Source organism: Mus pahari, chromosome 10 (genome assembly GCF_900095145.1).
Source record: "Mus pahari chromosome 10, PAHARI_EIJ_v1.1, whole genome shotgun sequence".
NCBI classification, from domain to species: domain Eukaryota; kingdom Metazoa; phylum Chordata; class Mammalia; order Rodentia; family Muridae; genus Mus; species Mus pahari.
In genome coordinates this window covers 53111752-53137868 of record NC_034599.1, presented here as the reverse complement: position 1 = coordinate 53137868, position 26117 = coordinate 53111752, and the positions used below count along the sequence as shown (strand labels likewise).

Genomic DNA, 26117 nt, shown 5'->3' with positions numbered 1-26117 from the left:
TGTAGGTTAATAGCCTACTTAAGCCAGGAAGGTGGTCTGGCTCAGGCCTGACCCGGGCCTGGTTATACACACGTGATCCTGCCACCAGGCTGGCTTTGTATTCCTGTGGCCTGGCTTTCTGCCAAGGCTACTCCATTTATAGAAGGCTCTCTCCTCAGGGTTGCTGGAGGATTACAGGTGCTGTGGAGGTTACACATAGCTAGCCTTGAGTCCTGGGGGTAGGGGGTGATGGAGCAGGATGGACAAGAAACTATTGTGCAAATTTAAAGCTGAGTCTCGGTGTTATCTCCAGTGGGTCCAATTCTCTCCTTGAAAAGCTACTGTGGGGACTCTAGGGGCCACTCAGCTTGGCCTATTCTAAGTCGTTCTTACTCAAAGCTTGAAGCTGTTTCCTCCTCAAAAGGAAGTCTGATTCCATCCTGTTCTCAGAAGGGGAAACACCTTTAATGTGTCTCAGAAAAATGGCTACTGCAAAGGAATCAAAGAAAGTAAAGTGCCAGATAAAATCAGAAATGAGGGCAAAGGACAGGTTCGTAGCCGGCAAGCACCCTGACTACTTCCTGTAGAGCCACAGAATGGGGTGGCGCGATTCCATCCCACCTTCCTTCCTCCCACATTGGAGTACCCACCCATCTTCTGAAGTATTCTCTGAATCCCTGACCTTCAGCTAAGACTGTTTCCACTGCCCAAAGGAGACTGAAATGGGAGGTTATAGGAGCTAACTTAGAAGGAGGGCAGTCCCACCCAGGCACAGAACAGGATGAAAGACTCCTGACTGCAGAGGTTGGGCTCTTCTGCTCTGCCAGCCTGCAGCTAGCTGAAGGATCCTGCAGGTTGCTTGTTTAGAACTCAGACTGGTTTCCCTTTAGAACTGAACTGTAAAAGGAAACCTGCTGCTAAAGCAGCGTAGAGTTTCATTTTCCTTGAGTTTAACAGAAAAACAAATTAGACTTGCCAAGTTCAAAGTATGTATGTTTAGGGGCTGGGGACGTAGCTCAGTTGTAGAGTATCTATTGAGTTGCATGAGCCTTGGTTTCAATTCCCAGTCATCAGAAAAGGGAGAAAGGAAGAAAGGAAGGAAGGAAGGTAGGAAGGAAGGAAAAAAGGAACGAAGAAAGAAAGAAAGATCACCCTTACATAAAGATTCCTCCAAGATCACCTTTTTTATTTTTTTAATTTTTTTTAAGATTTATTTATTATATGTAATTACACTGTAGTTGTCTTCAAACACTCCAGAAGAGGGCGTCAGATCTCGTTACGGATAGTTATGAGCCACCATGTGGTTGCTGGGATTTGAACTCCGGACCTTTGGAAGAGCAGTCGGGTGCTCTTACCCACTGAGCCATCTCACCAGCCCAGATCACCTTTTTTAAACTTCAATGCCTAGATTTTAAAAAATTATTGGAAAGGCTGGGAAGATGGCCCAAGCCTATGACCTGAGCTGATCCCAGAGGCCTCAAGGCACAGAGTCCTGCACATTGTCTTTTTTTTTTTTTTTTCCCCGAGACAGGGTTTCTCTGTATAGCCCTGGCTGTCCTGGAACTCACTTTGTAGACCAGGCTGACCTCGAACTCAGAAATCCACCTGCCTGTGCTTCTCAAGTGCTGGGATTAAAGGCGTGCACCACCACGCCCGGTGCACATTGTCTTTTGATCTCCACACACAAACTGTGTCCTCTGACCTACACACACACATACACACACACACACACACACACACACACTTTAAATAAGTAACTATTGAAGTCTTACAGTTTGTTTGTAATGAAGCACTCCATCTTTGTATTAATGAACTCTCACCCATGGACAGTCCACCCAGGGCAGTTTACATTGGCCTCTCTCTCGATCCTCAGACTGGAGATGGAACTCAGGGCATGTGCTCTCTGCCTCTGAGCTACAGGCTGTCAAGGCCCAGATACTTTGCTTCTGTTGAACTCCCGACCGAAGGGATGCTGCCAGTAAATATTTTCTTACAAGGAGGACTTTAGTGTTCCTAGTTGCTTGAGTTTCTTGATTTCGAGAATATTCATAGCCGCTCTTTTACTTGGGCGTTGTCTAGATACAGTGTTCACGGGTCACACTTTCTTTCCTTCTGAATGTTGTGCACACTGCTGTATTTTATGCATCAAAGAAAGCAGAAGTCTAAGGGAAAATCTATTTTCTTTTTCTGTCTTTGTGTGTGTAAGCATGTGTGCAAATGTATGTGTGTGGGGGGTGAGTGTGCTCAGACATGTACACGTGCAGGCCAGAGGTTAACGCTGGCTGGCTCCCCTTGATCTTCACCTTACTTTTGGGGCGTGGAGCTCAGCCTCCGCATAACTTCTTGTTCTGAGCTTTTCCCACAGGTGCTAGGGATCCAAACTCAGGTCCTCATGCAGCAAGTACCAAGCCATCTCCCCAGCACCCCCTTTTGTCTTAGTACCCAAAGGTGTTTCTTATTCTTGAAATTTATTAGTTAACGAATGTGCTGGCTAATACGTTGATGTCGATTTGACATAAGCTGTCATTGCTGGAGAGGAAGGAGCCTCAATTGAGAAAATGCCTTTATAACACTGGGCTGTAGGCAAGCCTGTAGGACATTTTCTTGATTAGTGATTGATACAGGAGGGCCCAGTCCATTGCAGGTGGTTCCACCCCGGGCTGGTGGGCCTGGATTCTATAAGAAAGCAGGCTGAGCAAGTCACAGGCTGAGCAAGCCAGGAGGAACAAGCTGTAGGCAGCACCCCTCCATGGCTTCTGCATCAGCTTCTGCCTCCAGGTACCTGTCCTGTTTGAGTTCCTACCCTGGCTTCCTTCAGTGAGGAACAGTGCTGTGGAAGAGTAAGCCAAATAAACCCTTTCCTCCCCGAGTTACTTTTGTCATGGAGGTTCATCGCACCAATAGAGGCCTGGCTGACACATCCAAGCTATCTTAGATGTCTTGTATCAGATTATTCTAGAACGTGACAGACTGCATCTGTCTAAAACTTTCTGCTTATTTCAGTGACATTTCCCTCCATTACTGGATTTCCTCCATTTCTTCCTTATCTTTGTAGACCAGGCTGGCCTAAAACTCAGAAATCCGCCTGCCTCTGCCTTCCAAGGGCTGGGACTAAAGGCGTGCGCCACCACGCCCTACTACAATCTCATGATTCTTAATTAATCACACATGTATAGTCCCTTGACCTTGTAACATATTTAAAAACTAGATAGAATGATTATAATAGATGCTGTGGAAGTCTCTCTTAGCTTATATGTATATTAAATTGACTCGTAAAAATTACATATATTTTTTTTTTTTAAATATATATATATTTTTTTTTTTTTTTTTTTAAGATTTATTTATTTATTTATTATATGTAAGTACACTGTAGCTGTCTTTAGACACTCCAGAAGAGGGAGTCAGATCTTGTTACGGATGGTTNTGAGCCACCATGTGGTTGCTGGGATTTGAACTCCGGACCTTTGGAAGAGCAATCGGGTGCTCTTACCCACTGAGCCATCTCACCAGCCCAAAATTACATATATTTATCATGCACATTACGATGTTGTGAAATACATTGTAGAACTAGAAAAAAATCCAACTAATTAACATATTCATGACTTCACATTATTAATATTTTACATGCATAAAATATTAAGAGAGATACATCCATTGATCTAGCAGTCTATTTGTACTATGTTTCATAGAGAGACAGGCATCCATATATTAGGATGCCTACCATGGATGTTATGTTATTAAATGACTGTTCATATCAGTCAAAAAATAAGAGAGGAAAGGAGGAAAGAAAATTCACAAACAGAAAATCAAATTGAGTGTCTAAAGGAAGACTGTTGAACTAAACGGTTGTCTGTGTAGCTATAATGGAGCTGTAAAAAAGAATACATTAGGACTGGAGAGATGGCTCAGCAGTTCAGAGCACTCATATAAATAAAATTAATAAATCTTAAAAAAAAAAGAATTAAAAAAAAAAAAAAAGTACACTATAGCTGTCTTCAGACACACCAGAAGAGGACATTAGATTTCATTACAGCTGGTTGTGAGCCACCATGTGGTTGCTGGGAATTGAACTCAGGACCTCTGGAAGAGCAGTCAGTGCTCTTTTTTTGTTTGTTTGTTTCTCATTAAGGATGGTTGTGAGCCACCATGTGGTTGCTGGGATTTGAACTCAGGACCTCCAGAAGAGCAGTCAGTGCTCTTAACTACTGAGCCATCTCTCCAGCCCCTACAGTGTACTTATAATAAATAAATAAGTAAGTAAGTAAATAAATAAATCTTAAAAAAAAAAGTCTCTAGTTGCATATGTAGCAGAGGATGGCCTAGTCAGCCATCCATGGGAGGAGAGGCCCTTGGTCTTGCGAAGATCATATGCCCTAGTACAGGGGAATGCCAGGGCCAGGAAGCGGGAGTGGGTGGGTTGGGGAGCAGGGTTGGGGGAGGGTATATGGGGCTTTGGAGATAGCATTTGAAATGTAAATGAAGAAAATATCTTTTAAAAAAAAAAAAAAGAGAATACACTAGGTTTGTCACTGTGGACCTAAAGGGATGTCCTGAATGAAAGATTAGAGAGGAAAGTTACCAGGTGACTGTACTTTGATTTTTATTTATTCACTTATTTATTTTATTTTATTATTTTTATTTATTTATTTTTGTTTTTCAAGGTAGGGTTTCTCTGTGTAGTCCTGGTTGTCCTGGAACTCACTGTATAGGCCAGGCTGGCCTCGAACTCAGAAATCCACCTGCCTCTGCCTCCCAAGTGCTGGGATTAAAGGCATGAGCCACCACTGTCTGGTCATTTATTTATTTTAAATATTATTTAATGTATATGAGTACACTGTAGCTGTCTTCAGACACACCGGAAGAGGGCATCAGATTCCATTACAGATGGTCATGAGCCACCAGAGGTTGCTGGGAATTGAATTCAGGACCTCTGGATGAACAGTCAGTGCTCTTAACCACTAAGCCATCTCTCCAGCCTGATTTTTACCTTTTAAGATCAAACATTAGCCCTCCGTATTTTTGAGCTGTAAGTCTTAGCTTCTTCATCTGTGAAAGAGAATGATAAAAAGTATTTGACAAGTGTGGCATGTACGGCCGGCAGGTACTTGAGAGTTTGGATGTGGATGAAGCCACACTTTACTCACCCAGGGCCTAAGTAGGCGGAGTAGGATCAGAGCTGGGTTTAAGGGATGTTGAGAAGTGGTTATCTCTCTTGTATGTGTCTGCATTGCTGCAGCGGTGGAGGAATCGTTACTATAGTAGTTTTTCCTAACATTTTTTTTGTTTAGTTTTGTTTTTCGAGACAGGGTTTCTCTGTATAGCCCTGGCTGTCCTGGAACTCACTCTGTAGACCAGGTTGGCCTCGAACTCAGAAATCCACCTGCTTCTGCCTCCTAGGTGCTGGGATTAAAGGCGTGCGCCACCACGCCCGGCTTCTAACATGTATTTTTTTTTATGTATGTTATGTGTGTGGGTGCACATGTGCTGTGGCACACTTGGAGGACAGCTCAGAGGACAGCTTGCAGAAGTTGGTTGTCTCCTCCCACCATATAGGTTTCGGAGATCCAACTCAGGTTGTTAGACCTGTGAGCACCTTTACTTGTTGAACCATCTCTTTGTACTGTCTGCCATTTTATGGATAGATCTAGTACTATAACGAAATCTATAGACACTGAGTGGGGAAAAGCAACAACCGAGAAACAGTCTATTGGCCTTATGTCTCCGCAGCATCTACTGCCGAGGCTGCGCCAAGCCTCTGTGTTGCACATGCGCGCTCCTGGACCGCAACCACAGCCATCTTCAGTGCGATATTGGTGAGGAGATTCAGCAGCGCCATGAGGAGCTAGGCGCCATGACACAGGCTCTGGAGGAGCAGGGCACAACCTTCGACAGTGCCCATGCACAGATGCGCTCAGCCTTAGGCCAGCTGGACCACGCACGCGCAGACATTGAGACGCAGATCCGTGCACGCGTGCGCCAAGTGGTAGACTATGTGCAGGCTCAAGAGCGCGAGCTGCTCGAGGCGGTGAATGAACGCTACCAGCGCGACTACCAGGAAATAGCTGGCCAGCTGAGCTGCCTGGAAGCTGTGCTGCAACGCATCCGCACTAGTGGGGCGCTGGTCAAGAGGATGAAGCTCTACGCCTCCGACCAGGAGGTGCTGGATATGCACAGCTTTCTACACAAGGCACTCTGCAATTTGCGCCAGGAGGAGCCCCAGAACCAGAAAGTCCAGGGGCTCACCAGCGGCTTCGAGGAGTTCAAGTTGTGCCTGCAGGACCTCATCTCCTGCATCACCCAGAGGACAAGTAAGGGTTGAAGCTATGCTCATAGGCAGCTAGTTTGTCATTTAAAGGCCCCATGCTTCACTGCTGCCCCCCAGGGGAAGGCAAAGCTGAAAAGATGATCTCTGTTTGATAGATGAAAGTGTCAGGTCTAAGGATCCAGGGGACAGAAGAAGAGGGTATGCTGATCTGGTGTGGCAGGCACCTGGAGGAGGCACTTTGCAAACTTAGAAGACTATGGAGTAGATGTGACTTTGTGAGCCTTGGGGAACAGGTGGAAACTGAGACGCTGAGAACCAGATGTGGTATCATTATAGCCCACTTTTGGCATCAGCCTCCTATGCCCAGGAAAAGAGAAGTCAACCAGTCTGTAAGGCTAGGAGAGGAGGAAGCTCAGAAAACCCGGCTGTGAGGTATTTGGTCAGACACTGAAAAGAAGAATTCCCGAGAACAAAGCAGCCGTCTGCCAGCCTCTAGGTCCTAGAGCCTTACGTTACTGGGCTTTCATGATGTACAGAAGTGGCTGGCCAGTTCCTGACCATAAGTTCTGTCTTGCCCAACTGGGAGAGGATCCTGGGTCACATCGCATATCTAGAGACATGCTTGGCCCTGAATCAAAATCCAGGAGCTGTGGCTTTCCAGACAAAGACCATGAGTGCAGATTTATACCTTCAGAGTTTTTGCTTAAGTCTTTAAGCTGGGACTTTAGTTCTGAGCAGATGTTGAGGGGTGCCCCTTTTTAGCTCCAGGCAGTTTCCAAGGACCCCTGGACCACATGAGCCATGGGCTTATAAAGATATGGTCCTAGAATGGAGATGGAATTCTATCTTCTCCATGTAGGCAGTGAATGATTTCCCAGAGATGCAAAGATGTGCACTTGGGGTTTAGAACCAAAGGTAGAACCCAGTGCTACTGCCCCCCACCCCCTATTCTATTTGGGTTCGTGCCTACAGCAGTCAACTCCAGCCCCTCTGTGGGGTGTGCTCAATGATACATACCCAAGAAAAGCATCAAGGACCCCCCTCCCCTGCCCCCGTCACTGTCCCAGCTAAGAGTTCTTACTAGAGTGCCCTTGTGCTCTCTGTTTTGTTTTCCCCCCAGATGCGGCTGTAGGTACGAGAGCCAGCCCAGAGGCAGCCAGCAGGCTTGAGCCCTCGACTGACCTTGAGCAGGTGCGACGGGTTTGCTGTGTGAGGCGAGGTGGCAGGGCACAGCAGGCAAATGCCTGGGAGTTTTGATGTCCTGATGGAGGGAGAGTGCCTGAAAGAGGACAGTAGACGACTGGGCTGGAGCTCGCCAGAGGAGAGGGTTAAGCAAGGGTTGTCTGTCTGGTGCAAGGTTCCTAAATGCCTCACTAGCTCTTGATGGGTCACTAGCCAGTTCAGGAGGGGTCAGATCCAGGGGTGGGCAGGCGGTGAATAGAAAGAGTATAAACAGTGGCCCTGTTGGATGTGACACAGGATAGACCTGTGATTGCCTGAGCGGTTTTCTGGGGCTGGCGTAGGTGGATCTCCACTCCCACACACATGGTTCTTGGACTTAATGCTAAGAGTTAGAGCTCAGCTCCACAGATTCCAGGGCCAACATATACCTAATAAACTAGTTTCTTAGGGTTGGATGCCCTTAGATAATCTCATGTTAGCTGGGCATTGTGGCACACACCTTTAATCCTTGGGAGGCAGAGGCAGGCGGATTTCTGAGTTTGAGGCCAGCCTGGTCTACAAAGTGAGCTCCAGGACAGCCAGGGCTATACAGAGAAACCCTGTCTCGGAAAAAAAACAAAAAACAAACAAACAAACAAAACAACAAAAAAGATAATCTCATGTTGACATTACCTCAGCTGTATCCTTAGCTCAGCGGCTTTCATGCACATGCCTTTGGGAACAGGAAGTGCACTGGTTCATGAGGTGGTACTTCCTGTTCTGATTGCTCTGACTGAGCACTTCACAGGAGAAACACACAGGCATCCTTTTCATTCTCCTTCATCCACGCTCATGGGCATGGTTCCCCTGCAGCAGGATAAGCTCTCTCAGTTCCCTCCTGCGCCTGGCATCTTTCCATCCCCAGCTAGGTCACTCTGTTACTTGTGGCTGCATGTCAACATGTGGGCCCAGGACCAGGCAGATCTTCTGGTGGGCACCAAGGGTATTAAACCTTTCTAGCTTTGCCTTGGGGCAAGCCATGGAAAAGAGATTGCTGTGGGTTACAGCAGTGGGGAAAGGCTTCTTGGGGAAGCCAGGACTTTTGGGAATTTTAGAGCTACAAAAGAGCATGGAGTCTAGAGCCTCTTGCAGGGATGTAGTTAAGACCCAAAGAGACTCAGCTATGAGGTCCTATGAACTTGAACTTGGGCAGTGGGGCCTATGTCCACAAAACTCCCTCATTTTTACCGTGGTAGTAGTCACCTGGGGGCTGAGACTAGGACTCAGGAAAGACGTGGGTAGCAGTGTGTGGGAGCAAAGGTCGTGTGAGGCTGAAGTGTGGCTTCATAGCCAGTGCTGACAAGAGAGGCAGCTCAGGCTGACACAGCACTGCTCCCCCCCCCCCCTTACTGTCCCCTGCATCTTCAGTGCTAGTGAGTGTTGTGTTGAGGGAACAGAAGCAGAGGCATCCAGCCTTGCCTACAGGGAGTTCCTGGCCTAAGTAGAACAAGAAGCCTTTCATATGCCAGCAACTGCAGAGCCATAAAGGCAAAGATAAGATGGTGAAACTTCCTCCTCCTTAAGAGTGAATATAGGGGGCTTGGAACATGGCAGGCGGGTGCCTAACCACTGGGCTTCCTGCCCAGTCCCATGCATAGTTTGCAGTTGAATAGCTACCGTCGGTACTTCTGAGGTAGTACCTAGGAGTGTAGAATTGGTAAGCCATGTGGTGATTCTTTCATTAAAAGAGATGTATTTACTTATTTTCTGTATATGAATGTCTTGCTTGCCTGTGAGTGTACCATTTGTGTACAGTACCTGTAGAGGCCAGAAGAGGGTGTCAGATCCCCTAAACCTGGGGTTACTGATGGTTATGAGCTGTCCTGTGGGTTCTGGGAACTGAACAACTGAACCCAGATCCTTGGCAAGAGCAGCCACTGAGCCATCTCTCGAGCTCCCTTTTCACTGTTTGAGGAGTTGCTCCTGCTTTACTTAGAGACACAAACCCTGAACACCAAGTCTGACATGGAGTAGCACTCAAACTAGTATTATATTCATTAGCCATCCTCCTCACCCGCACTACTGGGTCTCTGTAAGTACTGGACACTCCTTTGACATGTTGATGGCGTTCGGCAAGTGTCATTATTCCATTTTTTTTGGAGGGAGACTGAGGCCCAGGGAGTTTTAAGTAATTCCAACTTGTACAGTAGCTACTAGAGTTAAGACTCGGGGTAAGGCAAGCTCCCAGGAGGCTGGCCTCCGAGTTCCCGACTGCCGCAACTCTGTCACTGCTGAGGGGATGCTGCTTTCAACAGCAAGCAGCCTCTCTCTAGAGGCAGGCAAGCTAGGCTGGTTGTCAAGCATGTTCTGAGGATGGGCACCACGGTCCCTGAGGTGTCATCCTACCCTGTCAGGACACACGCAGATTGAAGCGGTGCCCGGGTAGCAGCAGCCCAAGGTCAGAAAGAGGTGGCATCATGGAGACTTTGGGGAAAATTACTTGTCCCAGTGAGCGCTTCGATTGGGACCAAGCTTACACTGGAGGCAGGTTGTAGGCCTAGGGTCACTGCATTTCTAACTTTCCTGTTACCTGCTTTTACAGCCCAAAGAAGTGCAGAGGGTACAGGCTCAGGCCCTAGAGCTGTGTAAGACCCAACCTGTGGCTATAATAAAGACAGTTCCTGGAGCCCACCCTGTACCAGTGTATGCCTTCTCTATGCAAGGTCCCACCTACAAAGAGGTAAGCCCCCTAGTCAGCCCCGCCTCAATCTAAAAGGCTTAGACTCTAGCCAACAGTGAGGTGTAATTGGAGAAGAATCGGGGCCTTTCTCAGGCCTTTATTTGCTCCATATTCTCCATTGCTCTCAGATGCTCCCCATGGAAGCTCGAAATAACCTTGAGCCACTCTCAGGCCAGCTGGGATGCTGAGACAGCCAAAGCTATGAGACCAACCAAGACTGTTGGTCAGTGGCCATGACCAGTGCGCATGGCGACCTGAGAGAGCCTCCTGTTTGCAGAGACATGCTCAGCATGGCCAAAAGAAGGAGAGCGAAATCATGCCACAAAAACCCCTGGGACTCAGCTCAGTGTCTCAGCCCAGCAACACCAGAGGCACCCCAGTCACTCCTCTAACTCCCCACTCTTCAGGAGGCTTCTCAGACAGTCGGCCCCGTGAAGAGGAAGTACTCCCACGAAGATTGCTCCAGGAAGAGCATCAAGATGGAGTCCACAGAGAAGAATGAGGACGGGTTGACCACAAGCTCCCCCGAGCAGCCCAGGCCCAGCACTTCCAAGGCCACCTCACCTCCTCATCTGGATGGGACTTCTAGCCCTGAGAGCACCGTCCCTGAAAAAGAGACCCTCCCGCCCAACAACAATCATGTTACCAACGACACAGGGGATACAGGTAGGAGGATTAGGCAGGGAACACCTGTGTAAGACTGTCATGCCCTCAGACATCTGGAACACCCTAGACCCCACCTCCACATTCCGATCCCACCTGGGCACTCAGAGCCACCAGGACTCCCATGCCCGAGCTGCTCTGAGCAGCCATTGAATATGGCACTGGTAGTTTACCCTATGCTTGCTATGATTCCAGTGTGGGACACCGGAGGGGCTATGCCTTAGCCCTGCCTCCTTCCCTCCAAAACTACTAGTGCCAGTCTCTGTGCTCTGGGGACATAAACACTCTGTCTCCTCCTGGCACACACAGGACAGGGCATCTGTCATTCTCAGCCCATTGGACAAGGATTCTCCTGGATGTCTCACCCCAGCCAGTGGACATTCCAGGAAGGATTTAATGCTGCCACCCCTCTCCATTTCAGAGGAGCGAGTCGTGGTGATCAGCAGTTCAGAGGACTCGGACACCGAGAATCTGGTGAGTAATATGGACTTCTGCCTCCCCTTGTTCAAGGTCCCAAAGGCCACAGCAGGTGACTCTCAGGCTCACCTGGCACCTGGCAAATTTCCTAGCAAGGCAATAAAGCCTAAGTCATACCAAGGACGGTCTGCAGAGACTAGCTACATGCTTATTGCATCCCGGCCCCCTTACTGTATTAGGCATGAAGACTTCTGCAATACTTGCCAGGCTGCTTTTTCTAAGCCATGACTATCCTCTGTAATATCTTCTAGATCTAGAAGCTTCTCTAGAACTTCCCTAGAGCTTCCTTGTGTATTTTCCGTCTGCTAAGTACTCCATGAGGAAAGGTGGACAAGAGTTCATTCCCTGGTTAATCAATGAGCTGGGCATGGTAGTGACACACACCTTTAATTCCTACACTTGGAGGCAGAGGCAGATATGGATCTCTGTGAGTTCAAGGCCAGCCTGGTCTACAGAGTGAGTTCCAGGACAGCCAGGGCTATGTAGAAGATTCTGACTGAAAAACAACAACAAAATCAGTTCATGAAGGTTGGTGATAGGTAGAGTGTGCCCATGGGTGACAAGTAGTGGAGATGTCTTATTTTTCTGTTGCTGGGGAGAGACACCAATGCAAAGGCATGTTAGAGTAGAAAGAGCTTATTTGGGTTTGTAGTTTCAGAGGCTCAGTCCATGATCATCATGGCAGGAGCTGGGCAACGGGCAGTGGGCATGGTGCTGCAGCCAGAGCTGAGAACTCACATCTGATCCACAAACACAAGTTACAGAGAGAGATGGCTAACTGGGAATGACATAGACTTTTGAAACCTCAAAGCCAGTGACCCAGTGACCCACCTACTCCAACAAGGCCACGCCTCCTAATCCTTCCCAAACGGTTCCACCAACCAGGGTCCAAGGATTCAAACCTATGACCTTATGGGGAGCATTCTCATTCAAACCACCACAGAAGCCCTATATTTTAGTTCGTTAGAAATCTTCTTTGAAGGCATCTGGTAATGAAACCCGTGACTCTTCTGTACCTGGAGGCACATCATCAGAGACTAGCCTGTTCCGTGTCCAGAGAAAGCAAAGCATGAGGAGAGTAATACGAGGTTAGACTGGAGGTCTCTATGGTCCCCAAGCACACAGACCGTGATTCCGTATTGGAGAGTGTACAGAGTGTGTATGGAACCCTCATTACCAGCGCACACAGTGTGTACGGAACCCTCATTACCAGCGCACACCTCCCTGCTGAATACCCGAAGAACTTCCCACCTACGTTGGACCTCCCACCCCAGGAGGACCAGCAGTCTACACCAAGGCGCCTGCCACCCACCGAGGTGGTCTTCCCATCATCCCACTGAGCAAGCTCTGACTGGAAGTCTAGTCTTCCAGCCAGCCTTCCACTTGCCAGAAGTATGCTGCTGTCCTCTCTCAGAGCTGCCTTTTCTCACACAGAGCAAGAAGAGCCACCTGCCTTCATCAACCTTGGTAGCCTGTCCTCTTGGTAGATCGCGCGTGCATGCGCACGCACACACACACACACACACACACACACACACACAGAGGCTCATCAGCACACTCTACTGCATGCACAGAACCTCCCAGCCCTTTGGACACTCCCTCCAGCGCTCCCCCTGGTTTCACCACTGGCTTCACAACTTACCTTTTCTCCCTTGCTTCTCCATGGCTTCTCAGCCCAATGCTTCTTCCATGGGCGGTGCTCAAGAAGCAGGTCCCCCGCCCCAGAGATTCTAACAGAGCAGCCCCATGGGGGAATCCCCAAGTTCAAGGCCCTCCTTGAAGTCTTTGAAATTTCATTACCACCACCAAGAGGCCACATCTCTCCCAGTCCAGGCCTGGGTCCTCTATCAGACCAGCTTCTGAGAACCTGACTTCTTTCCTCTTCCATGGCTGCTCACCACCCCATCTCACTCTGCAGTCTTATGGCCAGATATGCCCGTGAATGCAGCGATTCTGTCCATCCCAAAGCCTGACAGGTATGACTGCTCAGTAAATACTTTTACATAATCTCCGTTGTGAACCCTTTTCCCCATCAGATCGCGTGCAGGATCTTCCCTGTGGTGCCATTTAGCTTTCTTCCCTCCACACTGTGAGCATCCAAAGTGGAAAGCAGGGCAAGGCCTCTACTATTATATAGTCCACCAGCTCTTAGAGTGCAGCCCTGTCTCCCCAGTTTGTCTCAGACATCTATCTGCCCACCTCCCCTCTCATGGAGGAAAGATAGGACCATCTGTCTTCCCCCTCCTCTTCCCCCCCCCCCCCGATTTCTTCTTCCCCTTCATGTCTTGCTTTCTTTCTGGTTGATTTCAACTCAACACCTACCATCTGCCCTCTGCTCCATGACAACTCAAGGATCTTCAGCCTGTCAGTCACTTCAGCTGGCAACCAACAGCATGGCCACACTTCGTGCCTCGACACCGTCTCTAAGTGAACTGACTGCTCTGACTCAGACCGCAGCCTCATGTTCCGTGAGCTCTCAAATCTGTCACCTCCTACCAGTTCTCCCTTTTTCAATCATTATCTCATGGAGATCTGCTGGCAGAAACAACCACAGGAAGATTCCGGGGCCCCTTTGACTCTCTGCTGCCCCCTGGAGCCATATTAGAGAAAAGCCACAAAGGAAGGCAAAGAACTAAGGACTTTTGGTCATGTCGCGCGCCCCCACCCTCCCCTCATTTGGCTCCTCAGGGACACTTCTCTGAGCTTCATCCTGATCTTCCCCCTGACCTGTTGACGGTACCTTCTGCTCCTGGGAGGAAACAGAAGCCCTTTTGGTGGTGTGGGAATCATGAGCATCTGCTACCTAATTACAAACTTGCCTGCTGTTGGCACTTCCCTTCATCTGCCACTTCTGCCTGGTTGGAGGGGAAGTCTGTCTGCCTCTAAGACCTACACCTGAGTCCTGGCACAGCCCTTGGCCTGTGAGGAAGCTCACTCTGTCTCCTGCTCCCCCCGCCCCTGTTTTGAGGAGGCTCACTCTATTTCCTGCTCCCCCACCCTTGTGTCTTCTGATTCATCCATTTCCTTCTTGCCAGTCACTGCCCGCTCCCTGCTTCACCCTTGGCCTATGCTTCTCATCCTACTTTCTGCATCTCCACACCATGCCTACACCCTCTACCCATTGGCACAAGGGACGCTCCAGGCCTCCCAGCACCATGGTCCTGACTGGGTCAGCCTCTCCCAGAAGTCCGTCTCTGTATTTCTGGGTGCTTCATTCCGGGTCCCCTTGCTCTTGTAAAGGTTGTTATTCTGGCTTTGGTTCTGGGTCTTCTTTCCCCTGTACTGGGTACTGGCTCTGGGTAAGGGTAGCCCGCTCTGCCTAGTTGTTGCTCCTGCCTGCTAGACCAGAATACCAGGGCCTTCCGGCAGCTTTGCCTAAAGCCCCATGTGTACTGTGCACATTCTCTCTGTACCCCCACCCCCACCCCCTGGATTACCACTCTGCTCTCTGCAGAGGTGCATCGCTGAGGGCAGGGTACCTCTTATAACTGTTTCTCACCTGTAGCCAAAATCTGGTCCTTGCCTTTCCGTTGTTGCCTGTATTCTTCTGTTACCTGGAGATTTCTTTGTATCTCATCATCTTTGATAACGTCCGAGCTACTGACCCTGGATGGAACTGGAAACCTAGGAAGGAGCAGTGGAGAAAAGCATTCCAGAGGTTTCCCCGGACATTGTGCATGGTTGAGCTCAGGAGATGCCACAAGGACTGTAGCAGGTGGCAGGAGGACAGTGAGATCCAACCATGGATCTGTGGGTTCTCAGGGTCACCAAGGGAGGGGGGAGATGCACAGTTCAAGTTAGGAAGAGGTGATCATTGTTCACCATGCAGAGCAAGCCTAGAGGGCAGAAGAGTCCATTGCTTAATTTTATTTTATATATGTGTGTGTGTGTGTGTGTGTCTGGCACACACAAACACACACACACACACACACCACACTAACCATTACCAAGTCCCAAGTTTAAATATAAACTAAACCCTTCATACCTTTCACTCCTGTCTTCCAGGACCCTTCCAAACCCCTGAGACACTATAGCACACCTCCCCACAAATTTCCACTTTGCAGTTTGGAGGGACAGATAGTGTTCCAGGGTACCCATCCCTATCCCCTCTCGGTAGAATCTTCGTTTTGCTTTATAACGAGGGGCTGTTCTATAGTATTGGACTGCTGAAGTGCCACCTTTTCCAGATGAGACAGTAGGGGTAGGCCTGAGCATGGCTTGCATTTATGTCCCTTACAAGACTTCCCTGTCCCAGGGGAGAGACTGCACAAGGAGGAATGTTTCGCAAGAGCTCATCTTGCTGGATGAGGCAGCTGGGTCTCAGATTTGGAGAGAATTCAGGTCCTAGTCTCTTGTAGAGTCCCTGGGAGGAAAGCTGTGCTTAAGCCCTGGAAAGATGGGTGGGGCCCTGCACCTAGCCAGGGCCACTGTTTGAAGAGTCTTGTAGCAGAAGAGATAGGTATTCGCACCCGTTTTTTTTTGTGATAGATGACCAGAGAGAGAGACCTTGACAGCAAGCAGGAATGGGGGCAGCCTGTGGCAGACCCGCAAGGAAGGGAGGCTCATGAGCAACAGCTGGTGCAGAGATGCCATGGTACTGATGGGAGAGGCAGGCGCTTGGCTGAGAAGGTGGGAACTGTGTGTGGAAGAGCAGAGCTGCCTGCAGAAGGGCTGGAGCCGCAGGCACAAGGGTCCTAGCGGCTAATTACATGGCCTAGTTTGCTAATATCTGTGCCTTGTCTCCAAGGCCTTTAAGACTGCGAGAGCCAGGAGTTTGTGTCTGTGAACCCCAGAGACACATGTGTCTCACTAAACTGAGCCCAGCTATAGCTGAAGCTTAGGCTTGAGAAAGTTCTTCAGGATCATAACTCTTGCTGAAACGTCAGTGGAAGATTCTAGATGGCTCCTCAAGCTAAACGCTGGCTTCCCCCCAAGGAGTTGACTTTTGTCTATTCAGCTTATCGTCAGACAAGGAATGAATAGCCAGTGTAGACCGGAGGTTCTCAGGCCTGGCTGTGCACCGAGGTCTTTAAGCAACTGCACACTGCTGGATCCCATGAACAGCCTGGACTTCCCATGCTGCTAAAGCCTAGCCAAAGCCAAGCATTGCTGAACTGGGGCGTTCAGTTGCATGTGTGTGTGAGAGAGAGGAATGCTCATTTGTTTGGAAGGGAGTGACATTTAAGTTAGTGGATGTGATACAGAAAGGATAAGAAAGGCTGGCTCTCGCCTCCATTGGAGAACAGGGAAGGGAAGAGAGCTTATGGACCACGGCGACACTTAAGTCCCCCATTCCGGTCCTTGGTCTCTCATCATCTCACTCCAGAGGTGCTGGTGTTATTGTTTAGTTATTTGGCCTTCTCTTTGTTGGTCTTACCTCTGCCTGCATGAGAACTTTCTTTTCTCAGCCCTATTTTCTTTTGCTTCCACTTCTGTTTCCCCCACAAGCAAGTTTCTTGATTTTTTTTCAGTCTCTCTCTCCTTCCTTTCTTTTCTCCCTCCCTCCCTCCTCCACACTCAGTTATTCTGATACTTGGAATAAGATGGAGGACTGAGGGCTTCTGGTGTACCCAGAGACTCCCTTGCTGAGCTAGGAGGGAGATGCTGGTCCAGATGCTGTGTGTGCCCTTCCTATAGACCCTTGTCTTTAGAGATGTCTTGCTGAAATGATCCATTTAAGCCAAGCTGGTTTGAGATCTAAGAGAAGAGGCGAATAAGGCGTTTTCAGCCACCTAGCTCAAGTACATGGTGTGCCAGTGAGACTAGCCTGTCATAGTGCATGGCAGTTCCTGGGGGTGTGGGGGAGTGTGGGGGCTGTGCCTGGGCTAAAAGACAGATCCTGCCTTTCCTCCAGCCACAGCTCAGAGGAAGGAAAGGGGGCATCCTGTTAGTGAGACACCTACAGGTTCCCTCAGAGAAGGCAGATCTAGAAATGAGGTTTCCGGCCATAAGCGATGTGGCCTGAAGATGAAGGCAGTAACCAGAAGGTAGAGCTGTGGGGCGTTCCAGGTGTCCTGCTCTGAAGACTGCCTTCAAGGCCTGAAGGGACATCGCCAGGAGGAAGGAGTCAGGCGGAAGCACCCGGGGCCACAAAGGGGCTTTTGGTGTAATGCTTGAGGCCAGAAGGAGGACCTAGGAAGAGGCAGTCTGTGCACCCTGTCACTGAAGACCTAGAAAGAGGCAGTCCATGCACCATGTCACTGAAGACCTAGGAAGAGGCAGTCCATGCACCACGTCACTGAAGACCTAGGAGGAGCAGTCTGTGCACCATGTCAGTCACTGAAGACCTAGGAGGAGCAGTCCATGCACCACGTCACTGAAGACCTAGGAAGAGCAGTCTATGCACCATGTCAGTCACTGAAGACCTAGGAGGAGCAGTCCATGCACCACGTCACTGAAGACCTAGGAGGAGCAGTCCATGTACCACGTCAGTCACTGAAGACCTAGGAAGAGGCAGCTGGTGTGCCATGTCAGTCACTGAAGACCTAGGAAGAGGCAGCCCATGCATCAGTGTCACTGGTAGAAGGATTGACTGGGCCAGTGAAACGGCTCTTCAGCATCTGGAGAGGTTGAACCTGGACCAGAGAAGGGCATAGCCAGGGTGGCTCAGCTCTGCCTACCCGTCCAAGTGTGAGGATAGACACTGGGAGTCTAAGGACAGAAACCCGGAGCAAGAGTGCAGACTGGAGACCACTCCAGAAAATGACGTAATTCTTCCGTGGGGAAGAGAACAGTCTAGTGCTCTCAGCTCACAACCAGGAAGATGCCTCCAGAAAGGCCCTCACGGGGGTGGCTGAGCAATGTGGGGTGTCTGGGTGCAAGGCGGGCTGGGAGGGAGTTGGGGTGCCTGACGCAGGACTACATAATGTAAGTTGAATGGAAAGCAGCTTCCTTTAGGAGAGCCCAGCCCTGGTTCGCTTTCTAGTGAGCACCACAACTTCTCTTGGCTAACGGTTTGTGGAAAGCAAGTGCTTTGGGAGGGAGGGCCAAAGGTACTTATTTCAGGTCACAGTTTGTAGTCTGTCATCCACGGCAGTCGGGACAGGAACCCAAGGTAGGCACTGATTCAGAATCCGTGGCAGAGTACTTTTTTACTGGCTGCTGCTCCTCCTGGCTCGCTCAGCTGGCTCTCTTATACACCCAAGGACCATGTGCCCAGGGATGGCACCGCCCTCAGTGGGCTTTGCCCCTCCATATCAATCACTAAGGGAGGCATTCTCCCCACGTTGTAGCTCCCCCCCGTCTCAGATGCCTCTAGCTTGTGTCAAGTTAACAAAAAACAACAACTAGGGCAGCAGGTATGTTAACTCTCTCTGCAGCCAGAAGTGTTCTCTAGAAGCCACAGCCCCGGCTCGTGTGTTCGACCCTTACATGGGACACATCCGGTTCACGCCTGCATACACATTGGTGCGTCCCCACTAATCCACCCTCTCCCGTGCACAGAGAGGCTCTTACTGTGCGGGCGGGCATCATCATTCCTACAGCTTGCCGTGCGCACACTTGCTCCAGCGCGCAGACTCACCTCGCCTTGGACCTGTAAGGCCTCTGAGCTCCTCCTGACCTGTTGGCTTCTTTGTGTTGCAGTCCTCCCACGAGCTGGACGGTAGCAGCAGTGAGTCCAGTGGCCTGCAGCTGGAGGGCCCCAATTCCCTCAAGGCCTTGGATGAGAGCCTCGCCGAACCCAGCTTAGAAGACAGGACCCTGGTTTTCTTTGACCTCAAGATTGACAATGAAAGTGGGTTCCCCAAGACCTACCTTACCTCTTTTTAGCTTAGTCTCTGAATCCCCAGGGAAAATGCAGATAGGGCCACCTCTAAGGCTCCAGCAGCCAGCCCCTAACCAGCCATGACAGCTAGGTGGACAGAGGACTCTGACACACCTGAGATGCCAAGTGTTGCCGTATCTATCTGGAGTGGAAGCAGGACGTGAGAGGGAGATGTGTAACTTCACAGGTTCATTTCAGACAAAACCTCTGTGGAAAGACTGGGACCAGTGTATAGGCCATAGTACACTCTTTTTTTTTTTTTTTTTTTTTTTTTTTTTTTCGAGACAGGGTTTCTCTGTGTATCCTGGGCTGTCCTGGAACTCACTTTGTAGACCAGGCTGGCCTCGAACTCAGAAATCTACCTACCTCTGCCTCCCAAGTGCTGGGATTAAAGGCGTGCGCCACCACTGCCCGGCAGTAATCCACTCTTGGCCTTTGGCTGTGACCACACATTTCCCAGATCAGGGCCCAGATACATGGGGAGACCTGCAGAACCCAGGTCACAGAGAGTTGCGACTCCTTCTCCTGGAAGCCTCTAGTCTTCCTCTCTGTCATTCTTGCACTGACCCCTCAGCTCTGACCCTTTACCCTAGCCAATAGTTATGGGCCCTGTATTGGGGCTAGCTCAGCCAGCCAGAATCATCAGGTATTTCCATAGTACCAAAAAAAAAAAAAGCCATCTTTGGGCTTCAGGAGGAGTCTCTGGGACATGCTCTTAAGGGGTTCAGCTCAGAGTGCTGACCCAGCAGGGACTGATGGGGTTGGAGGTAGGAACAGAACAGAAGCACGCTGGGGTCTCTGTTGGAGGTGGAGGCTGAGAAAATACAAAATGGGTAGAATTCTAAGGGTTGGGCAAACTGCAGGGCAGGAGGGATGAGAAGAACCAGCTTCAGGACGGGTGAGCCGTCCCCACGTCCCTATCAGAGCCAGGCAAGAACTACATATGGAAGATACTTGGTTCCTGCTAGCAGGCTTCAAGATGGGATTTCTAGACAGCGGGTCAGCAGCCCAAACCCTTGTACCCACCCCAGCACCTCCTGAACCCTGAACCTCACCCTGACCTTCTTTCCTGCCTAGCCCAGAGAATTAGCCAGCTGGCAGCCGTGAACCGGGAAAGCAAGTTCCGTGTGCTCATCCAGCCCGAGGCCTTCAGTGCCTACTCCAAGGCCATCTCCCTGGAAGCGGGGCTGCAGCACTTCCTCAGCTTCCTCCGCTCCATGCACCGTCCCATCTTGGCGTGTCCTAAGCTGTGGGGGCCCGGACTCCCCATCTTCTTCCAGGCCCTGAGTGATATTAACAAGCTGTGGGAATTCCAGGACGCCATCTCAGGTTTCTTGGCCGTGCTGCCCCTCATCCAGGAACGCATACCCGGCGCCAGCAGCTTCAAACTTAAGAACCTAACCAAGACCTACCTGGCGAGAAACATGAGCGAACGCAGCGCCCTGGCTTCTGTGCTGGCCATGAGGGACCTGTGCTGCCTCCTTGAGGTCTCCCCAGGACTGCTGCTGGTCCAGCATATCTACTCCTTCAGTAACTTGCAGTGTTTTGCCTCCCTGCAGCCCCTAATTCAGGCTAGTGTCCTGCCGCAGCCCGAGGCCCGCCTCTTGGCCCTCCACAATGTGAGCTTTGTAGAGCTGCTGAACGCATACCGCACCAACAGGCAAGAAGGCTTGAAGAAGTATGTCCGCTATCTGAGCCTGCAGACCACCCCGTCGTCGTCATCATTATCATCGGCTTCCACCCAAGTTGCCCAATTCGTGCAGGCTGTGAGCACCTACATGGAAGGACTGTTGGAAGGCCATGCCCCTGCTGGGGCAGAAGGCAATGCTACTGTTCTCTCTGACAGAGCTGAAAGTAAGGGATGCCTGGCCTAGTGGCTCGGCACAGAGGGAGGGACATCCCCTGATCCAGTCCCCACCCTCTAGTACATTCCCAGGTCCTGGTCATTTAGTTCAGAACAGGTGTTCTTTCTCTGTGACCAAACTTAACTTTCTCTAAAATTCCTGCAACAGACACCAGAGGCACCCCAGACCTAGACCTCCCTTCTAGAAGCCAGAACCAGGAAGGCTTGCATAAAGAAGGCATGGCCTCTGAGCTCTCAAGGGCCCCAGTTACCACCTACCACCACCACCACAGGTGGCCTTGCAGCTCTTCCTGGATGTTCGATTCATGTAAGTGACCTGCTGATGACCCACAAATAATGACCTGCTGATGACCCACAAATAATACTTTAAGGTGGCACTGACCGCTATAGCAGCAGCCCCATGAGCACTCAAAGTGCCTTTCGAACCAAAATGCCCTCGTGAATTTGGGGTCCTCTCGGCCCCAGCCGACCAGAGGCTCACTGTGTTCACTTTTATTTTTCTTAAAGTACTTTTGTTCCAAAGGGGCCTTGCAGCGCCAGAGAGCTAGGAACTGTCGCTCCGTCCATACCCATTTCCACACACTGACCCTTCAGAGTTGGTTCTTTGTTTATCAGGCCTCCTGACCCTTCCCGCACTCAGCCCCTTCGAAGTGGAGCACTGGCATCTCCAGCTTGGGAAGGGCTCCAGAATTAGGCTCTCTGGAGCAGGGCCTGTAGTGTTAACAAGATCTCTGGATGGCTCTATTCTGAGCATCCCTGTTGCCTCAGACCACACACGTGCCCCCCTCCCGCCCAAAGGGAAACAGAGAAGCCCCTAGCCATGCACATTGAGTATGATCAGGAAAAGGCTAGAACTCCAGTGTCCTGTGAGATTGGCTGACCCGAGGTCTTATCTCGGTCTTCAGCCCCTGGACTTTCAGGGTTGGGCAGCAGGTTACTGGAGCAGCAGATAAGAAGCACCCTTACCCTAGGACCTCAGCTCTCATTCTGTGCCTTTGGTCCCTGACCTTATGGCCATCTTGGAGGTCAATTGTTCCCTGTGGTTGACTGAACTGCTGTTGCTGTCCACACTCCACCCTGACCCATTCCCTGCTTGCTCCTAGGGTGTTTTCCAGATAGCCCAGAGTTCCAGCTTTGACAGCCTGATGGCCTCCACTTTCATATGAATGATGCCAGCATGCCCACACCTCTGACTCATCATATGGGTGTTCTAAGGCACCCAATGCTGCACCCTTTAATACAGTTTCTTGTGGTTGTTGTGATTACCCCAACCGTAAAATCATTTTGTTGCTATTTCATGTCTGTAATTTTGCTAGTTAATGAACCGTAATGTAAACGTCTGGTATGGAGAATATATGATATGCGACTCCTATGAAAGGGCCGTTTGACACCCCCCCCCCCCAGTGGGTCACGACCAACAGGTTGAGAACTGCTACTCTAAGGCATTCTGTAGAAGCTCATTCCTACCACAGTAAGGCTGAACTCTGAAAACTATCCATTAGAGCCCTGGTTCTGGGTGGGGATAAGGATGGGAGGAGAAAGGTTGAGACCCTGGCCTGGCTGTACTGACAAGGTGGTGCTGGGGCCATGTCTCACACCTGGCCCTCGGCCTATCCCTGAACTAAGCAGGACCCATTGTGGCCCAGCCTCAGCAGGCTGCTTGTCTTTAGCTGATGTTGGATTAATGACAGAAGGAAGCCCCTCCCCTTACTGCTGTCAAAGCCTTCAGTAAACATGCGAATCCTGAAACCCTAACATTCTGATTGCAAGCTCTACTCCTCCCTCCTTCCCTAGAGGAGCCTTTGAGGCGCCTCTTTCCTGGGGACAAAAGGCTCTCCTAGACACGGGTGAGCAGGTAATCGCCCAACTTGGCTTTGGGGAAAGTCAGGGTAGCAGAGGATCGCCTCACCTCGTCCAGAGCGAAGGACACGGATCCTCTATTTCAAGTAGGGAAGCCCAGGTGGACTTTGCTCAGGATGGTTCCCAAAGTGAGAGGCACCTCCTACGGGGAGGCACAAGCCAGAGACCAGGACCTGCAGGCCCTTTGCTGCTGGGTCCTCTCCTGTTTTTAAGTTTCTAGAGCTGGCAATAAAATCTTATGAGCTGAAAGTGAGGAGCAGTGTAGGAAATTGTGGTTGATATCCTAGATGGAGCTTAGCTTAGAACTTTCTAAGCGCCAATGCACAGCGTTCTAGGGAATGGTGCTCCTTGGCTGGGTGAGCTGCCAGGTTTGCTCAACAATNCCCCCCCNCCCCCCGCCACTGTACCCTCTTGTCCAGGTGCCCAATTTCCACTTCTAGAGCTTTAGTCGCTCAGCTTGGCCCTTTGACCAAAATATATCAAAGTTTAAATATGTTGTGTGTACCACATTTTAAAATTTTTTCAAGGTTTACCCACAGACATATCAATCAAAAGCTTATTGGTCTGGAAGTTGGGATTCAGGTTTTGGTAGATCGTGGCCCTGATCTGATACTCCTAACTCCCTGGTCCTTGGGCGGCTCCTCTGTAAAATGAGAAAATGTATATTTTTACTTCATGAGATCTTTGCTGGAATTAATGAGAAGGGTCAGTGTTTATGACTTAAGGGCTTATGTTACAGACAAGTAAGATGAGAATTACCACTCTTTAAGAAAACAAACAGCAAGTCTTAGCAACATAACAAGAATACACACTGTGTTGGGGGAGAGGCTGGGAGGGAGCCAAGAAGAGTCAGGCACCACCGCATCTTAGCAAGTGAGCAGTAGTTGGCTTTGTGTTCCTGATGCTCCAAATGGGAGAAGGACCTGCAATAATACAGATCAGGCTTCTTGGGGCTGCTTGGCTCGTTTCTGCCCTAACCCCTCTTGAGAACAAAGGCTAGCTCATGCCCTTGTGAATGTCCCTTGAAAGTCTGCTTTAGCCTAGTCTCAACCTGCACAACACCCAAAGGCTACCCAGGTGCCTGCTGTTCTGCCACCCTGGACCCTACTCAGTTTCACCTTCAAAGTCTAACCTTGGGCCTGCCCCTCTCAGCAGGTCTCCTGGGTCTTCTGAGACTCCCTGCATTGGGGGTTTCTGCTTCTTTTGTTCTTTGTTAAGGATGCAGCTAGTTAGGTTCCCTGGGTGTGGTACACTAACCATTAACTCAGGACTGAACCATCCCAGGTAGAAGAGGATCCAAGCTTACATTACCCCCAGCTTCTGTCAGCAGAGGGCGCCACAGCCCACATGTCTGACCAGAGGTTTGCTGGACCATTGTGCACAGCTCTGTTGGGGTTGGTAGCCTAGGCATAATGTGTCCCAGCCCTTTGTAATGTGTTGGGCATTCTGGGACTACAAGAGACAGTTTTAGGTAGCTAGCCCACAGAGAAGAATTTTCAAATGTCGAAGTCTTTATATTTATTCGAACACCTATCGAGAACGATTTCTGAGGTTGCTCAGAATGCCACTAACTTGGAATTCCTTAAAGGTATGCTTATCATTAATACTAAGTAACTATAAGCCCAGAAGAAACACAGGCACAGCAAACCTGTAAATGTGGAAGCGTTTGGGAAATGTTGGGTCATCAGTGAAATTAGGACAGGGACCACAGGAGAGTGAGAGAAGGCTGAGCCAGGTTTAGTCCCAATTCTGACTTGGGCGTGGGGTGCGTGGGCTAAGCTAGTTGTCAGTGAGGAGAACATGACCTGCAGTCTAGCTGGGGGTAAATGGTAAGATGTGGGCTTAGATCAGACTCGGTCGCATCTGGAGCAAAGGTCGTGAATCCAGGGGAAATCTGAGCCACGCACTCACTGGTCTCCAGGTGTGGCTTTAGCAATGGAGGAATCCCTGAAGCTTCTGAGGAACTGCTCACATGGTACCCCAACACACGCGCTATCCCTTTCTGGGACCGTCTTTTAGAAGCATCTAGGAGGCCCTCTGCAGCAGCTCCCTGATCCCCAGGGGCCATGTCCACCAATCACAGGAAAGATTGAGCCATGTGCAGGTCTTTCTAGGGGCAAGAGCCCAGGACATCAGGTGCTTTCTTTGTGCATGCATAGTCTCCCGGCTGTCATACTAGGAGGGAGGCTGCGTGCATGACTTAGCCGCCAACGCCAAGTAGCTTCAACCCCTCCTCCCAGCTACACCATTTCTTTACACCTTGGCCATCTTTTTCCTACCAGTGAACACAGGGAGCAGCAAAGCCAATATCTTGCTGGAGGTCAGCTCTCTTGCCTATGCAGGCAGAAGTAGACCAGAGGGAGCCCATGCCTAGGCCACTGCACCAGGTGTCTGGCCTTGAGCTTGGGTGTAAGTTTCCTGTCTCCCTTCAGTGGCGTCCTGATTGCCCAGTCTCGGGTGATGAGAAATGAAGGCCCCCCGAAGCTCCTGTCTCCCTCAGCCTGGTACCACTGCTCAAGCTTATCCTCATTTCCTTTTTAATTTTAGGGCAGTGTCTCTCTACCTCTTTTTTTGTTATATTACTGCCACCCCCTAAGGAATCTTTTAAGGTAATTTGGTCCTATTTTCACATTCCTCCAACTTATGTGCTAATACCAGCTATGCCTGGCCTTCTCTGGGACTTTTTCGACTTTCGACCTTTAAAAGGAATGTTTTCTTTCATCCACAACAGTTTGGACAGTGAGAACTCAGAGTCATGGTTTCTGTAAGGTTGTCAGCTGCCTGCCAGGGATCAGTTTCCCTCTCCTGGGGTAGTGGGTGCTGTCTTTGTTGAGGATGTAAAATTTCTGGAGAGGTCCCATCTCCGGTTACAGTGCAAGTCGGAGCTGGTCATGGAGTGCTGAGCCTGCTGTGGGGGTGGGTACATGTGGAAAGCAAGGACAGAAGATATGGCTGAGATCTCTGAGGACACGCCCCCTCAGTAGTGGAGGCCTAGTACAAGGAGGGCCACACCTGAAGCTGGGGCTCAAGAATGGTAGGCAGGTCCATCATTAATTCTTGTCTCTGAACCCAGATGTCAGCTCCAGATCCACTGGGCTTAAGTGAAAAGATGCCCGTGGAGAGAAGGATCTAGAATTTCCACTCACTCTCCCCATCATTTACACACACACACACACAGAGGAAGTTTGAAAGTCCCTATCTGCCGGGCGTTGTGGTGCACGCCTTTAATCCCAGCACTTGGGAGGCAGAGGCAGGTGAATTTCTGAGTTCGTGGCCAGCCTGAGAACTCTGAGTGAGTTCCAGGACAGCCAGGGCTATACAGAGAAACCCTGTCTCTAAAAAC

The 26117-nt window shown here is 50.0% G+C and overlaps 1 protein-coding gene across 3 annotated transcripts in view; it reads left to right on the top strand.

Annotated features, from left to right (window-relative positions):
• The window catches only part of Pml (promyelocytic leukemia), a 32626-nt gene extending 6611 nt beyond the window's left edge, over nt 1-26015 (top strand). The window contains exons 3-11 of one of the 3 annotated variants that reach the window (XM_029543467.1): nt 5707-6287; nt 7365-7435; nt 10008-10145; nt 10553-10811; nt 11230-11282; nt 18870-19020; nt 20128-20904; nt 21063-21221; nt 22018-26015. In XM_029543467.1, the coding sequence (XP_029399327.1) occupies nt 5707-6287; nt 7365-7435; nt 10008-10145; nt 10553-10811; nt 11230-11282; nt 18870-19020; nt 20128-20904; nt 21063-21221; nt 22018-22052 (2224 nt within the window). In that variant the 3' untranslated portion in view covers nt 22053-26015. Of the gene's footprint in view, nt 1-5706; nt 6288-7364; nt 7436-10007; nt 10146-10552; nt 10812-11229; nt 11283-18869; nt 19021-20127; nt 20905-21062; nt 21222-22017 lie in introns of those variants that run through there. The other 2 variants (XM_029543468.1, XM_029543469.1) reach the window with 2 other exon arrangements.
• Nucleotides 26016-26117: the final 102 nt, after the last annotated feature.